The sequence below is a fragment of the Aulonocara stuartgranti genome (assembly GCF_965226115.1).
Source record: "Aulonocara stuartgranti genome assembly, chromosome: 10".
NCBI lineage: Eukaryota > Metazoa > Chordata > Actinopteri > Cichliformes > Cichlidae > Aulonocara > Aulonocara stuartgranti.
In genome coordinates, this window is record NC_138946.1 from 20666971 (window position 1) to 20684402 (window position 17432).

Sequence of the window (17432 nt, forward strand, 5' to 3'; positions counted from 1 at the left end):
TTAATAACAGTCATTGACACGCTGATTTATGTAATTTTTTTTTTTGAACATTTTATTTTCATAGCTTTCTGTTGTAACAAAACTCATCTTATGTACATTACTTTAGGTGCCATAATCAGATAATTAAGGCAAAGCTCATCTCGAAGGCTCCCCCCACTCCATGATTACACGCAATTCAATCAATAATTTTCAGTATCAACAAGTATACATGAGTTACAAAGTAATTAAACACTATGACACGAATCACACATCCAGGCTGTCCAAACTACAGAATAAAAACACCGCAACTTTTAATTACATGAAGGACATCTTAAATACAATTTAACATACAAAGTGATTTAAAAAAAAATTCTTCTTTTTTTGGGCTGTTCACTCAAAAATAGCAGAAAATGTAAAACGGAGATGGTGTTATTCGACTTTTACACAAAGCACCATTAAGATCCAAGCACAGTGAATACAGTCAGCACGCACAAACTCAAGCTCCAGTTTACTGTCTGACGAGCAGCGCTGATCACATCATCAGATGACCAAATAAAACCCTCTCATTAAATCCAAAGTGAAATCCATTCAATCATATTACAGAAAAAAGTGACACAGGAATTAAAGCTCTTAATTCATGTGCTGATAGAAATTTCCTTTTAAATACTTCTTTAAAAAAAACAAACAGCCACCAGCTCTTCACTAAGCCTGTCGTTGCATGTGTAATATACAGTATCAGGTTTACGTAAAGTCACGTGAAACTTCATAAAGGAATAAATAAAGTCATTTTCCTGTAAAGGATCAGGCTTGAGATCTGTATTCAGGCTATTGAGAACAAACTAGGTTGACACAAGTATGTAAAAAGGTCATAATCTCATGCGGTGCCATCACATCGCTCACGAGTATGGGACAGGTTTCTTTCCAGTGTCTGTATTCTGACATTTTTAGAAATGAGTGTACCAGAATCCAGACAGCGCTCCTGCAGACTCAGCTCTCTCCATAACAAATGACTAACCATCAGTGATTAGTCAATGCAACCCGTGGAGCTTGCTTACAGACGCATAGAGGAGCAGAAATCGTAAAGGTATGCTCATCTGCTGTGGGTCAATTTTTCTTCAACCTTCAGCACATTTCTGCCTTAGAGTTAAATCAGCAAACTATTTGAACAATTTGGCCTCAATAAAAATCTTGTGGGCTGGATTCTTGACTTGCAAATTGACTGGATGCAACTAACGGATAACTGAAATGTCCATATTATTATCTCACTGTTATTGTTTATCCCATGCAAAAACATGTGACAGGGCGGGTATGAACACAGGACAAGTTAACGTATCCAGATGACTGTGGTGTTGTTGGATGACTCCAGGATAATGAGACCGATCACAAGCTGGTACATTGATGATTTCATTATATTCTACTATTTTTAAAAATTGAAGATAATTATTATGATCCATGATTTTAGAAAATGTACTCATACACAGATGTTTACATCCAACATCCATTTAAATCCTGAAAAATGAAATGATAGTAAAATATTCAACTTTATGGTGGAAAAAAGTGTTTATTGACTTAACTAAACAAAAATGAAATATGATTTTGCATAAATGAGCTCTCATTTGTTTTAATTTGCTTTTTTTGTATTGTGCAATGTATTTTTCTTTAATTTTACAATTCCCCAAAACTCATGCATCAAATATCCATTCACTAGGGGTTAAGAGGGAATATCTTCAGTTTTATACATTTCTTGGAATAATTATTGATTTAAAGCTGATCTTAATAAACTGTAAAAAGCTGCGTGTAAAAAAAACAAACCCATATTCTATCATCTGTCATATTTGCACATTGATAAAGCCACCTTGAGTTTATTGTATCATGCTTTTGTTGGGGCTGCTTTGCCCTTTTCCTCAGTGTCATATTTATCTATAAAGAACAGAAACTCACTGAATCAAATGGTCTAACGGGCTGACGGGTGAGCCGCGTCTACGGCACCGCTTTGATCGTGAGTTTCAGTTTTTTTCTTCTGGAGAAAGGCTCCGCGTCCCAAAGTGCAGAACAGCATTGTTTTAAAAAACCCAGCTTTGTTCCTGCAGCGATAACTCATGTACGCAAATCATAGTATAGTTATTTTAAAATCCTACATGCTGCTGTGTGGATCCTCTAGTTTATTATTTATGTCTTCACTATGGTACATTGTGCTTATCTGCTGTCCATGTATTTCTTTAAATATGCGTGTGAGGATGGATTACCTACTTACTCCATACCAAACCTTCCTAACCTGACCATTTTGAACTAAGTGTACCTGACTTGAATATTTCCATTTCATATCTTTAAACTTCTCCATACTTCTACTTTACTGAACTACATTTCTGTTATATCAGACAGATACAGCTACTAACCCTTTTATGCACAAAAACATCTACTAATCAGTGCAACAGATATTCCCTTCGTTTTCTTTCCTACTTCGTTAATCATCTCCAGACCCCTCGGGTTTCACTTCTAACTGTGGTAGTAAAATGTGGTTTAGACACTGCTACACCAAATGACTCCATACAAGTTTAAAAGGGACATTTTTTTCAGAGGTCTGTGTTGCTGGTAACATTTTACTTTCATGTATAACTTGGATTTTGAAGCTGTGTATGGTTAAAATGGTACTTCAAGCCTCTGGATAAACAACCAGTTTTTCAACCCTGAGTTAAGATTTTGTTTTCCTTTTTTTGCGGTTTAAAAGGTCAATAGTGATTTTTCATTCATCAGAAAATATTTAGCACAGCTCACTATTCCATCTATGACAAAAGCTGCCCGGCAGCCAGTTTGCAAGTTGCAGTTTTAATAGCAAAAGGATGCTTTTCATACTTTCCAGTCTGGCAGTGATTCTCTTTGACAGGGTAGGATATATATCATAACATGCCTTGGGAATGAGACAGAATGTCTGTTATCCTAAAATGAATTTTACATAAATTTCCTAAATGAGCTAAAAACAATTAGATGACAGCAAATCAATCTCTAACACAATAGAGACCAAAATAATAGACTAATGGAGACTTAAAAAAAACATTGGTTGCAGATGTCACTCAAGGATAAATGGCACTCAGGCACATCGTGGCTTCCTTTTCCTCTTTCCCACTTACTTCCTGTTTTTAAACCGCCTTTCAAGGAATGTGTGAGTCATACAATTTACAACAGGTTATCATATCATCTTCCTTGGGATCTTGATGTATGGCATCTATTTACATACATGGTCGCTGAGTGGATCTCCAGTCACTCAATCTGCCTGTGGCTCCTGCTGTCAAATATCATCGACCTTCTCTGTGGCTGGTAGAAGCAGCTGGTTGACGTTTCCAGTCTCTGTCCGCTTTTTGGGATAGTCATTTTATTCTGAAGAGCGATCCCCTCTGTTGTCCTGAAATTTTCGGCCATCTCTTTAGAAAAGACATTCGCTGCTGACGCGTCATTCAGGCTCTTGATGGGTGAAAGGAGCTTGCCGTCATCCCCCGACGTCGGATAGTCCATGATGGGAAACGGAGGGCTGAGCAGGATAAGACTTTGAGGTCTCTGTCTGTTCCTAAAGGACGGTCTTTGTAAGAGGTTCCCTCTGCTGGGTCTGGGACAATCCACAAACACTTCCAGGCTGGGTGTGTGCCTCCTGGTTATCACAGGCAATTCTGGAGTGGATGAGATCTTCAAAGACTCGGCAGATTTCTCAACACTTGGCTGTTTTTGGAGTATGGGGGCTGGCTCTTTATTCTCCAGCTCCTCCTTTAGGTCTGACACGCTCGGAGGAGGTGCAGCATTGCTTTTCTCCGTGCTCACTTTAGGATTCTCCTTTTCTTGTTCCTTCACCCTGTCAAATTCATTCTCGGGTCTGCAGTGAGGTATCTGGCTGTACTGCACCTTTGGGGGGATGACAGGGACAGCTTTGGCCTGGCACGTTTTTATCATGAAGGCTGTCCGCACAGAAGACACGCTGACCGGGGCCGAGTTTCGCCGGAGAGGCGCCTGCCGATCGTTCAGAAACAGCTCCAACTCTGAGGGCAGCCCGTTGTTCACAGCTCCAGATGAGGCCATTAGCCCCCTCTGACAGGAGGAAAACTCTGATGAAGTACGGTTTTGCTGATTAGAAATGTCTCTGATATACCTATGTCCCAGATCCAAGTTAAGCGAACACGGCCTGTGTTTAGAAAAGCATTTCTCCTCTCTTTTCTCTGAAGCTGCTGCCTCATACGACATTTGTCTATTAAACCTCTGAGATGACGCTGTGTTCTTCGATTTTGTTGTGCTGCACTTTTCCGTTTGAGGTTGTGTTGTGCTATTGCTGTTCAAGCTCGACCGTGTAGGTGCCGAAGGAACGTACATCCACGTTGTTTCTGGTTTGCTGTTTGTAGTCTGAAGGAGGTTTCCTGGAGAGCATTCGGTGCTCCTGAAGAACTTGTTGTTATCAGCTTGAGGAGATGAGCTCTTCTCCACCTCTAAGCTCAAAGTTTCCCCGTGTGAGCTGAAGGGTGACAGGTGGTTAAATAAGTGCTCCAGATCAGGTGAGTGGAGTGGGCTTGTAACCCACTGCTTAGTGGAGCTAATATCCTCCCAGGGCTCCACCAGGTCCAGCTCCTCTGAAGTCCCTCCTTCATCATCGTCGAGGTTCGGCAGCTCCAGTGTGTTACGTTTCTCCTCCAAACACACTGGAAGCCTCTGAGGGATCTCCAACTCAGGAATCATAACTTTCTTCGCTCCATCACTGAAGGCATTTTGGTTCTCCTGAGGAATTTCGTGTTTGTGAGATTTGCTGTCTATATTATCTGCAACCACAAGAACATCCTCAATTCTTAAATGATTTATGACTTGGTCTGAACTGGCTTTCTTTGGACAAAGCTGGCTCTGCTTGGTGTAAACTGAGTTATCTTTGTTTAAGGGTGGGATTTTAAGATTCAGTTTCTTCTCTTTCTCATCCATCGTGTCAGTAGGCGGTGCAGTTTTGTGAAGAGACAGTAAGATGTCTGATTCTGAAGGCTGCTTCTTTGCGACGACTTCACAATCACTCCGAGAGGTATTTGAAGACTGCTCTCTACATAGCAAAGACAGAGATGGAGAGCTGCGGCTGCGCTTCGCCTTAACATCCATTGTTAACTTAGTGTTCACACAAGTGCTTGTTGAGACGTTAACTTGTTTAACATTTTCATCCAGCAGGTCAAATTCGGGTTCAGTTATTTTCAGTTCCTGGTTTAGGTCAGACCACAGGTCTTTGTCAGTAGAAGATCTCTTATCCTGGGAAGTTATAAGGGATAAGCAAGCAAAGATTAGCAAAGAGTAACAAATTACAGCAAATGTACATGAGCAAGAACAACTGGGTTACCACACTAAAACATTTCTGGTATTTTAAAGCAGTGTTATTGGGTCTGGTTAGTTCCTTTTTGTAAAAAAGGCTAAACCTGAGTAAATAACGTGACGCAAAATACTAATAATACTAGCAAATACAGTACTTATTCCTTAAAAAAAAATTAATTTCACAAATTATTATGGAGTGTTACACCTGAACTATAATAAAAGACAACATCTGTAATCGGAGATGATTACCAGTTGCTTCTCTGTGGGCAGGTTGTGCAGTTCTTTCCCAGAAGATGGCGCTGCATCTTTGCCTTCTCTTGCATTTGCAAGGGACTGCAGTTCCAGTTGAGAAATATTCCTCTCTCCTTGACCGTCTTGGACCATTTCTTTCCTTATATCTGAATAAAACATGTTTTTTGTTTTCATTGCAACCGGTTACACAAGTATGACTTTAGATGTGAGCAACAATTCACACAAAAAAAGGAAGATGGCCTTACCTTGTGACGATACCCTGGACGTCACCTCCTCTACGTTATTCTTCTCTGCTCTTTCCTGCCTCTTCCGTTCCAGTTGGGGGAAAGTGTTGCTCTTTCCACTGTTGCCGCTCTGCTCTGAAGTCTCTTTGCAGGGTTTCAGAGTAGCTGCTTTTTCTTTGCCGTGCCCTCTGCATGGCGTGCTGTTAGAGCTGATAACTGCTGACACACGCAGAGGTACAGACACAGCAAAAGGCTCAGATATGTTGACGGCTCTGCGCTGATGCCTCGGCGAAGACTCCAGTGGGAAGAAACTTCCTGGAAAGGAGGGTCGGGAGGAGCTGTTGTGTGAGGAAGCCGAGTACAACATCCTCCTGTTTTTTGGGGAGGTGGGCTTGTAGCTACCGAGGTCGTCACCTTTAAACACCTTGAGCTGCTCTGGCAGGTTTTTCTGAGGGGGCTCAGAGCCCTTCTGGTTCTCGCTGACATTCCAGCCACCCGTTGCCCCCCCAGTGTTCTTCCCTTTAAACTCCCAGTTTTGATCATGTTCGCTGATGTCACAGAGCGAGTCGGATCCCAGCGTTCTGGATTTTACATCCGGAATGAAAATACTGCCTGGTCCACCAGCTGGACTATTGCTTCCTGTTCTGTCATCATCTGCAATTCAAAGTCCAAAAGTGATAAATATTAGCATAAGAAAATGTCATGCCCTTTTACACACACGATTTCTGAGAACTACAGTATATGCAATGGTACTCTCTTATAACGAGGCAAAGAGAAAGTCTTTTGCTAAATTAAAACATCCAAAATTTATGCAGTTTGTTTCAGTTCCATGCAAATAGTTACAACAAGGTTTAAGCCCCACCTGTGTACAAGGACTCCATGCTCCTGGATGGACGGAGAGCAGCTTTTTCTGTAAGAAAACAAAAAAGAAATATTAAATTAACACTAACTAGCATGGGCTGGATATTCGCTTTAAGGCCTGCATAATTTTGAAACATCATTAAAGAAGGTCAAAGGAAAAGGCAAATCATGTTGTCCAACTGTTTCTAACTTGCTTGGCTGTTCATGTTGCCCGGTGGGGACGTATATTTAGCTAGTTTTCCTTTAAATAGTTCTCTCCTGTGGGAATCTTTACCTGTCATTCCCTGTGCTCTTATGAGCACACTGCCATTCCGGCTAAGTTTTCCCTTTGGGTCCAAAGACCTTCCGATGTTAAAGATAGACTTCCACTTCTTCGATTTCCCAGAAAACTTTCTCCTGACAAACGAAGAGAGAAGATTAAGCTCACTGGCATCTGTCACATGTCACAGCATCACAGCACTTTAAACACACGTGAGGCTGAGGCCAAATCTTACTTGTTGTCTGATATGTCTATGACGGTGTGATAGAGCGTGGCCGTGCTTGTATCAGGCAAACTGTTCTCTCGCTGGCGTTCTTTATGGAGAGGGTGGTCTGGACTTAAGGAGCGAGCCTGAGCTTCTTCCAAACTCATCAACTTCATTGGCCCACACTGGCCACTGATGGGGAGCGTGGCGTACTTTTCCCCACACTTCGAAACCGGTCCTGGAGAAATATAAAATGTTGTTTTTTGCGCTGGTAACTGAGAAAATGCTTCAGCTCAACATTTCTCCTCAGCAAAAGAAGTGTCATACCTTCTTTGACTTGAATTTGTTCACTGCTGAAGATCTGATCTGCGTGGTTTAAAATAAACTCAACCACCGACTGTTGTATCCGCACCTCCTGGAAAGCCATGTCTCCATTACCAGATGAAGCCTCAATGTCTTTAGATCTAAAAAAGGAAATACAAAAACAAGTGTTGAAACCCAACAGTAAAAACTTGCATTGACACTGGATGGCGTATAATGTGTCTCAACCACATCTAAACGCACCTCAGCAGATTTGGAGCCCACACCAAAGCAAGGTTACGTGTATGCATGTTTGTTTGGGTGCTCAGGGTAGCGAGGTGAGACAAGTGCTTTGCAAGGTACTCCAGAGTCCTAAGGATAGGTGAGAAAAAATGTGTTTTCACACTTATTTAAACACGATTAGTCAAACACAGTAAAGAGTTTGTCAGCAGGACGACTGTCACATCCATTAAAGTTTAAGAAGTTAAAGGTTCACCTGAAGTGAGCAGTCGGCAGTTCTTTGATGACCTTCTGAATGTGTAAAAGTCTCTCATGATCGTCCTGGACTGAGACCACTTCCTGCATGCGAACCGCACAAAATAATTCACGTCAGCCTAATTTTGTTACTTTGAGATACATGAACGCCAGCATTCTTTTAAGTATATGTTAGAGGAAGTACATTAGAAGATTGTTTGAATTATAGAGTACCATTATATTTTTTAAAAAAGCATTAGCGTTTTCTCTGCAGCTCTCTAATCATTAATCAGAGAAAACCTTAATATAGCTGCAGAACGACTAGATTGCCCTGCACTAAAACAACATTGAACTTTCTTTTTCTTTTTTTTTTTTATCTTAGATTACACTCGATATGATTAATGTTATAATTATCTGTAGGGTAAAAAAAAAATCTAGCTGTCAGGGCTGTTAGCCCTGTTAACAGACAAGCATAGGTTGGTATGTTTGCTGTAAAACTAATGCAGTGGAGCTTCAAACAGCTGAGCTTTTGTAAGTTGCATTTAACTCAAACAGTCAAAGTACAAACCGTCCACCTAAAAATAACGTTTTATGCAAAAAAAGGAGCAACGTTTGCAATCTGAAAGCAATTTAGCACCAACTTTGTTCTTTTAAAGAAAACAATAAAGTTTTCTAAACTGTTCTTATGATGTTTTTAGTGCACCGTGCGAAGGGCAGATTTTTCCTAAAACACTGGAGTCCTGCAGTTTTTCAGGAACCAGCGGCACGAAATGTATGAATGCCAAGGTATGCAAATGCCCCGTGAAAGTACACAGAATGCTGGGCAGAAAATATGATCCTGATCTTAGAGTTTGATATTCCTGTTTCCTTCTTTCCTACTTTCTTGCCTGCATTTTATCCAGAAAATTCACAAATGTTCGGTGCTAAAAATCTGAATTTATGAAGATGTGATTACACTTTAACTGTGTTTTTCTAACTTCGTTGTGCATCTTATGCAACAGTGAAACAGACAAGATGTTTTTCATCTTTAAATTAAGTTTTTTTCATGAGTAACACATTTTTTGGAAGTGGTTATTGTTGTCATTACTGTAAAATTACAGCTGTTATAAACATGAAAAACTCTTTATGAATAGTGTCATTAGGTCAAAAAATACCATTTAAATGCAAATTAGCCAATATGAAGCTGATATCTGCTAATTGTACCCTTGTGAGTGACATATGACCAGCTGAACGTGCAGTCAAACCACTTCTGTGTCACACAGGATCCCCCCTCCCCCATCACGACAGCAGATGTGACTTGAATGTACTCACGGTGAATTTGCTGTAAAGCTCATATGTGAGCAGAGGATTGGGTAGCTCCCTGAAGTACAGCTTACATAAGGAACCCACACAGTGGATGTCCTGGAGGTACACTTCCTTTGTAAGGTCAGGGCACGCCTCAGAACAAAATTCCTGCCTACACACAAACACACACACAGACTTAGCTGAATGCTTTGATTGTTTAACACCCCTGCTAACTACGATTGCAGAATGTAGCTGGTAAGATTTAAGTCTATTCAGTTGACTTGTGTTATTTTGGGGGGGAAAAATCACCAGCAAAGATGCAAAAAAGATGCAAAAAAGATCTAAGGAAACACTTGCATAACGCAGATGATTTATGTGTGTTGTTTCTTTCAAGAAGAATACATACACCAGTAACTGTTCAGAGAAGCTGCATATAAACAGAGGCGATACATACAGACCATCAGGATTAGTCTAAGATTTTAAATCGTAATTCTTAGCATGTCATGTCTAATTGTTGCAAATCTTCAAAAAAGTATGGTAGGAGTACCTGAGACGCTGGATATTTGAGGTAACCCCCGACAGTCTGTAGATCCCGTCCACAATCCCATGTTTCTCAATAAACTCTGCACATTTCTTCAGGACCTGAGGAACTTCATTAAAGAAACAATGTTAATTGTAGAGAAACCTGAACGATTATATTTCATCGTGTTTCACCTTTTTTTTTTTCCTTTACACATATCCACATTGCATTAATCGGAAAAGCAAGGGGAGGAAATTGCTGTACGTTTAACTTTCCACAGTAACAATGCATACGGTCGACTTCATGGTATGTGGTTTGTTCCACTATGACCGTTTTCGACTCCTTGGGGCTGGTGATTGTAGGTGGACAGGAAGTTAAAAATGGTTTGTTTGTTTCAGAGGAAAGTTGACACACCCAGTCCTTGTAGCTGGGATTACTTACGACATTTCCTCTAATAGAAAACGGCTTTTGAAATGTTACCACTGACCTGCGCAGCTTTCTAAACGACGGCACATCACCTTCTGAACACAACTTTGTCTTGCTCCACTATTTTAAAACCTTATGAGAATGGACTGCAACCATACGATCCGATCGCAGCTTCCCTTTAACTAATTATGAAAATAAAAATTGACTGCAAGTCACTTCCTGGGTCAGCTTACTCTTGCTTTAAAAAACTTCTGAATAATAGAAATGACCTCCAACATTTAATCAGATTTTTCATCTTCCGAGTTTCACGCAGATCAGCAAACTGCTGTCATTAATTATTATCATTAATTAACTGTGCATTATGAAGGTTTATAGAATGTATTTGACATGTTTATTTGTCGTACTTAAAGATGAAAGAATTTAATTAAGGCATTATTATTTTAAATGAGTATTTAAGGTTCCTATACTGACTTACAAGTCTTAAAAGTATATTGCTACTTATGACTGAATGTCAGTCCCCAACTTATTCCATTTGTAGTTATATTGACTGTACAGTAGTGTAAACGCTTGCTGATGTTAGCCTATCAGAAAACGTATGATAGTGGCAGGTGTTGAACTGTTTAACTGTGTCTTGTCAGTTTCATAGGCTAAATAGTCAAAGTGTGACAGGAAACTGAAAGCAGTGTCCGAAATCAACTTTTTGACTTATTGCCAAAGGAACTGGTAGCTTGGAAAAAAGCCATGCATATTTTTCACCACCACAGTTCCTGAAGAATTTCTTTTTCATAGATACTTACATATACACACTTGCCATTGCTGCAAAACTACGTTATTAGGTTGAATACAAACTTAAAGAAGAGGCCATAATATACTTTATTACAATATTGTGACATTATTGTGTTATGTTGTAAAATAAACACACTGCCCCATAGAAGGACAGACTTCTTTAGTCTCTACAAAGTTTAGTCTTTATACTTATCTTTATACTCACTCATTAACTACTTCCATATAGCTTAGAGAAATTAGCATTGGAAAAAAAATGCAACTTAAACATAAACACAGGTCTCAGGAAGCTAAAGGTTACATTCCAAATTAAAAGTCTACTCATATCTGTTGATTGGAAGGTGTTCTTTTAGGACTCTGACTGATAAGGGCTGAAATAGTAAAAAAAATAAAATAAGCATACCATGTTTTTGTTTGCCTGAAATAAAAGTTTGAATATAAAACAAATTAAAAAGTTTTAATCAACATTTAGCTTTTTTAGATATTGAATTTTATGTAATGTTTCAGTTTTTTTCGTACAAAACGAATGATCTCACAAACAAAACATAGACTGTGTCCTCAACAAAATGAATGCCTGAATATTACTTGCAGGAGTTAGTCTCTCATTCATCACCACAGACACCAACAATCTGCTATTTAAATTCTCTTCCTTCTGACTTAATTGGACTTTTAATAGCATGCTTGTGGTTAAATTCTGGACGATGAGGCACTCTGGAGTTTCCATTTTGTGCCTCCGCGTTTCCCGACTTAGAGAAGATTTCTGCCTCTCGCAGAAGGACAAAACGCAATTTGATTTTCATCTGTTTTACAAAGAAGCCTCGGAAACAGGATTTGACTGCATGTGGCAACAAATCAATACACGAAACTTTGTAAAAAACAGGTATTTGCACGTCTTGCTACTGTCATCTTAAATGTTTCATTAAACACTGAACATGTTACAGAAACAGTTGTACGTGGACCAAAGTATTTGATGCTGTTATTTTACAGAGCCAACATCACATTCCTAATGTGAAAAACTGAAAAAAACCTTACTTCATCTAGACAGGAAGTGTATGTTTTAAACTTTCTTGGCATCAAATCCATATTTATTCATTAAATATTATCAACTATTATTTATCATTTGTTTTTTTTTTGACAGTTTAGATTAAAGTTAATCTTAAAAATGCAAAAGTTGAGAGTATTTTCTGTCAAATACCATTTATTGATGTACAAGTGTGCTGAATGCATTATTGTCACTTGTGCACAACGCTGTGCTTTTAAAGCTGTTTCAGCACTTAACCATACCAAGAAGAGCAATACAGAAAACACTTTCAAATGCGTCAAAATATATAGGTTTTTGAGCCTTTACTCAACTTATCATCTATGTTGTGTTGCTGTGAGTTTGCCGGTTGCTGTCAGGGGTGTTCAGCTACTTTCATGGAGAGTCACTAAGAGTACAAAAGCCCAATATGCTTCCATGACATAGGAGTACAACCTATACCTCCTCCCTCACTTCCTGTGTTGAATACCCCGCCTTGCAGTGTGTCCACTGTAACAGGTCATCTTTAAAGTTACCCTCTGCGTAGCTATTCATATCTGCACGTGGGAGGGTTTTTTCTTCACTCTTTTCATATTTAACATATGATGTCAAACCTCGCATATGACGGTGGTGATAAAAGAACGAGGATGACATAAACGGACACGAAAAACCCCAGAAAGCTAATGAAAACCCGGTTAGTTGAACAATCTGTTGAATGAGTCGGGAAGTCTTTGTTTCTGGTCTGTTTTTCTTGGCTCGTTATTTTCTCACAGAAGCAGGGAGCCGCAGTCCTAGCAAGTCTTTTGGTAGGCACAGAATTACTCATAGGAACTATAGCCACCATAGGAAACTGACACAAAAATGTAAGAGCCACACCCAACGTCACAAATGACCATTTAATTTAGTCAGTGGGTGAATGAATGACCTTACTAAATGTAAAAAACTTGGATACATACAGTGTGTATATGTAACCGCTGAACAAAGACTGTGTTTATTACATGAAGGAATGTTTTGTCTTCTACTCATACAATTTTTCTGTTAAAATAGCTACAACAACATAAGAAACGACTAGTAAAGCCTATTACCCTCATTATCTTCATTAGCCTCTATCTGTATGGGAAATACTTATTAATAGGAATAGTTTGAAGTTTAGCAACAGTTCTGGTAAAGTAGAATTAGATTTCAAGGAAGCAATTTTTAAAAAGAAAGAAAAGAGTTTACCATCTTGTCCTGAATTCTGGAGATGTTCTATCAGGTCACAGCCGAACGCATTTTCACTTCCTTTCTTCTTGGTCTTCTGCTTCGTCCCTTTATTCTTCATGTGGATCCAGTTAGTAGTCCAGATGATTAAAGCAAAAGGTTCCTTGAGAGCACACCGAATGATCCATATGACCTCAAGAAAGTTGAGTTAGTAGATCAAAAAGCAGCCACATAGAAATCCCAGCAAACAGCTCCCAAAAAATCTGCATCCGCTCACATTCTGTCTGACCACACTGCTGGAAGAGGAGAGGAGAAGTGACGTCACTTTTTAAACTTGAAGTCCTTTAGAGTGTTGTCACTTTAACAGAAGACCAAACACAAAAAAGACACGGTGTGACTGTTGGTTCTCTAGAATGTGGCATTATCTCTGAAAGCTCTGCAGAAACTGCGTTAGGATCCGTCGGTTTCCTGTCGTTTTTCTTTAACCCCCAACCAGTCTCGCTCTGCTCCTTCTTTCTCCTCCTCTTTTCCTTCATTCCACACTGTCTCCTTTTCTTCACAGATTCTCTGTAGCTAAGACGAACATGCGTCAAGAGGGGCAAGAACCCCCCCAATGAAGAATGGCCCTAGTTTTACACAGATTTCTCTAATTTCACAAATAAATACATTCACGTAAACGTGTTGATTTGTGGCAGTGGTATGCCTGGGATTTTTTAAATGCTGAGACTATGCAAGGGGAGGGATGTGAAGTTAAGGGAGTGAGAACAGCTGACACTTGTGTTTCTCTCCTAGTTTAGTAATTACTCTCTTCTTCTCTGTATTTTTTTTGATGTGCCCAAACCTGGAGCTAACGGGAAAACTTCTCTCTGCCTTCCTGAATGCTCCCAATGTATACAGTTTCCTGTGCAAAGAGCTCCGGCTCGAAAACAAAAACAGACGGGTTATGAAGGAAGAGGGAAGTGGGAGTTGACTGAAGTAAGGGCCTGAAGGGCACAGATGGGAAATGGGGGGAAATGGGGAGGGGTGGCGTGGCGAGATGGACAACACATGGTTCTTGTTACTAACTGCTACATATGTAATCTTTGTCTTTTTCAGTTCAGTTTCTATTCAAACAAATAATGAATTAATGGCTAAAACACTGAGTCGTGTTAGTTATAGAATGTAAATGATTTCTATGTAATATTTTCCATGTAATACAAACACAATTGCAGGGGTCATTATGCCCAACTCCATAAATAGTGAGTCTATACATTCACCTGCCACAATATAAGGTACACCTTATATGTATTGGGTTGGGCCCTACTTTTGCCTTTAGAACTGCCTTAATTTTTCATGGAAACATTCCAGGGTTTTGTCCGTATAAATATGACAGCATCACACAGTTATTGCAGATTTGTCAGCTGTACATCCATGAGGTGAATCTCCTGCTTCTCTCCAGACATCAGAAGATGAGTACGCTGTAGCCCTAAAAGCATGGGCATGGTCAGCATAATATTCAGGTAGGCTGTGGTGTTTATGCTCAGTTGTTACTAAGAGGCCCATAGACCACTACACCACTGACATCATTATGAACTCTAAATCCACAATTTCTTGTTTTTCAGACTATTCTCTGTAACCCATAGAGGTGATTGTGTGGGACAAAATGCCAGATCAGCGATTTGTACAACAACCATTCTATGTTCAAAATGACTGAAATCAGCTGCTACCCCATTCTGATGCTCGGTGTGAACTACAGCAAATCATCTTGACCATGACTACATGCCTTAATGCGTTTAGTCACTGTGATATGATTATACCTAATAAAATGGCCAGTGAGTGCATTCTTGAGCGTTGTGGAACTCTGACGGTTTAACAGGGAAAATTACAGACCCCAAGAAACATATTCCGCAAATGAGGCTTGGAATTTTAAAGCCGTGAAAAACTGAATTTTCCATGAAGTGACATTTTTGGACATAATCGCCGATTCCCCCTGACAAACCACCGAGTGCAATGATTTATTAACTGTAGACATTTATCGAATTAAAACCATTTACTCCTGCCAGAAAAACATGCATATGCAGACACCAAAGAGCATGTTAAACCAGCCTTACGTAACTTGAAAAACTGATTTGGAGTAAAAGCAACTTTTTCCTATACAGAAATAAAAAGCTATAAAATAACAAGCTGCAAACCAAACATTAAAAACATAAGCCTGGTATCACTTTTTAATGGTAAACCAGATAGGGAGTAGTGCTGCCTTTTACACGTCTAGGAGATATGCAGTAACGTTAGCATTAATCTAGAGTTTTGCTTTTTGTCCACCCCATAACTTAAGCCTAATAAGTCTAATAATCATGCTTCTTTTAGCTGTGTTCTGGCCTCCTCCTGCTCCCTGGGGAAATATCTGGCTCCTTGGCTGTTAAATGCTCGGCTCTGTTTACCAGCTCATTGCTGACATTGTCTGCCTCCCGCCCAGTCGCTAACACAAGCAGTGTGAGTGAACCAAAGTAAAATAACAGGCCGGAAAACCAAAACAATGAGTTGACAGAAGCTCGAATTCTCAGTAGAGCAGAGAGAAAACGGCAGACTTGGGTGATGATTCTATGCGGATTCTTTACATACAAATAATCCTTTCTTTCTCTAAAACATTAACCACCACTTTTTACTACAGCTGTCAAAAATGCCAGTTTCCATGTCTTTCTTTTTTTTTTTTTCCCTCTGAGAACATTTTGTTAATCCATCCATCTGTTCTCACTTCTACGTATTTATGAAAACAAGGAATCCTTTTCCCAGGATCTATTTGTTCTAAACAGACATGGCTGATACTGACATCCAGGCACAAACACACCTACACACACACACACACACACAAAATTCAGATTCAACTCATCTGACCTGCGTAACTGAACAGTTTGAAACAACTGGAGAAAAAAGAGGAAACTTCCACATACTTAAATGACTGTTCTGCTACAAATAGAAATGAGAACATCTGACAAAGGAGCTCTTACACAAGCCATATAGTATTTAAAAGCAAGAACAACGAGGTACACACAGCAGGTAGCTGTGGACCTTTTTTTTAAATATCTGCACTGTGTGGTTTGTTGAGTAGATCACAGCTCGCAGAGTTGATATTTTTGTGAGTGTTTTGTGAATGTCACATGTGAGCTACATGACCAAGCTTGGCCTCAGCAAGACAAAGCTTTCATTCTGCACCATAGGAAGAGGAGATGACATCATGCTGTTCATACAAAGCCTCAGACATCCCGCTCTTTCTTTGCACTGGTTAATAATAAAAAAAGTGTCTATGCTAAGAGACCATTTCATTGTGTGTGCGACTAATAAGGAGTTATTCTTGTCCTTACTTTGAGTCTTTTAGAACAAGTTCTCCATGTTCTCAGAGTGATGCAATGCCTTGGTAGATCTGCAGCACAATTTGGCTCCAGCTAAATGTGGAAGAAGGGAAATGACACAACTAGGTAGAAAATGTTCTTTATATATACAAAAAACTGTTGATTTTGCATGAGGATATAAGGTTTTCAAGACAGAAGATTGATATTTCAGCTGTATTTGATGCGAGACAGGTGGCTATGTTGGCTTTAGTGATTTAAATAGGCGTGAGGTGCTATGTCAATTTGCTTAAACTATATCAACAGAGAGTCTAACCCTTTGTTTGCATAGCCTATTCACGCCAAACCTGATTAGGCCATGTTTTCTAACTAAGCAGGAATATTAGAATCCTAGAAAATAAGATATAAGTTTACATTATTTGAACATCAAGAAAGATCATTTATTGTTTTATTTTCTTTTATTGTTCCATGTCTGAGCTTAATCCTGTTATTATTATTATAATGAATTGAGGCCACTGTTGTCCCAGTTGTTTGGCAATAAATGCAATTTTCTTAAATACCTTGAGATGTCCTCTTTAAACTGGAAGTTGTGCTCTCCACGCCCTCCTCTGGTCAAATCTTTGCACTACAGCAAGTTGCACAGTGAGGTTGTGCTTCTTATGTAATGCACAGTTACAACAAATATGCATAGGGGCGACCGTGGCTCAGGGGGTTGGGAATCGCATCTGTAACCGGAAGGTCGCCGGTTCGATCCCTGGGCTCTCTGTCCTGGTCGTTGTGTCCCTGGGCAAGACACTTTACCCTACTTGCCTACTGGTGTTGGCCAGAGGGGCCGATGGCGCGATATGGCAGCCTCGCTTCTGTCAGTCTGCCCCAGGGCAGCTGTGGCTACAACTGTGGCTACAACTGTGGCTTGCCTCCACCAGTGTATGAATGTGAGAGTGAATGAATAGTGGTATTGTAAAGCGCTTTGGGTGCCTTGAAAAGCGCTATATAAATCCA

At 39.7% G+C, this 17432-nt stretch overlaps 1 protein-coding gene across 1 annotated transcript; it reads right to left on the bottom strand.

The window, feature by feature from the left end:
• Window positions 1-31: 31 nt before the first annotated feature.
• Window positions 32-13992, bottom strand: arhgap31 (Rho GTPase activating protein 31). Its single transcript, XM_082549485.1, has 12 exons — window positions 13126-13992; window positions 9705-9807; window positions 9185-9329; window positions 7896-7978; window positions 7664-7771; window positions 7427-7563; window positions 7130-7337; window positions 6910-7031; window positions 6637-6684; window positions 5796-6428; window positions 5548-5696; window positions 32-5238 (listed from the first exon to the last, which is right to left on the bottom strand). The coding sequence occupies exons 1-12, from the start codon at window positions 13223-13225 to the stop codon at window positions 3238-3240; spliced, it is 3837 nt and encodes a 1278-aa protein (XP_082405611.1). The 5' UTR covers window positions 13226-13992; the 3' UTR covers window positions 32-3237.
• Between the last annotated feature and the right edge of the window lie 3440 nt (window positions 13993-17432).

Coding starts and splice junctions, on each gene's coding strand:
- arhgap31 (XM_082549485.1), bottom strand. CDS start 13,225: ATGAAGAATAAAGGGACGAAGCAGAAGACCAAGAAGAAAGGAAGTGAA. Junction 7,338..7,426: donor ACAAATTCAAGTCAAAGAAG/GTATGACACTTC, acceptor ATATTTCTCCAG/GACCGGTTTCGAAGTGTGGG. Junction 7,032..7,129: donor ATAGACATATCAGACAACAA/GTAAGATTTGGC, acceptor TTCGTTTGTCAG/GAGAAAGTTTTCTGGGAAAT.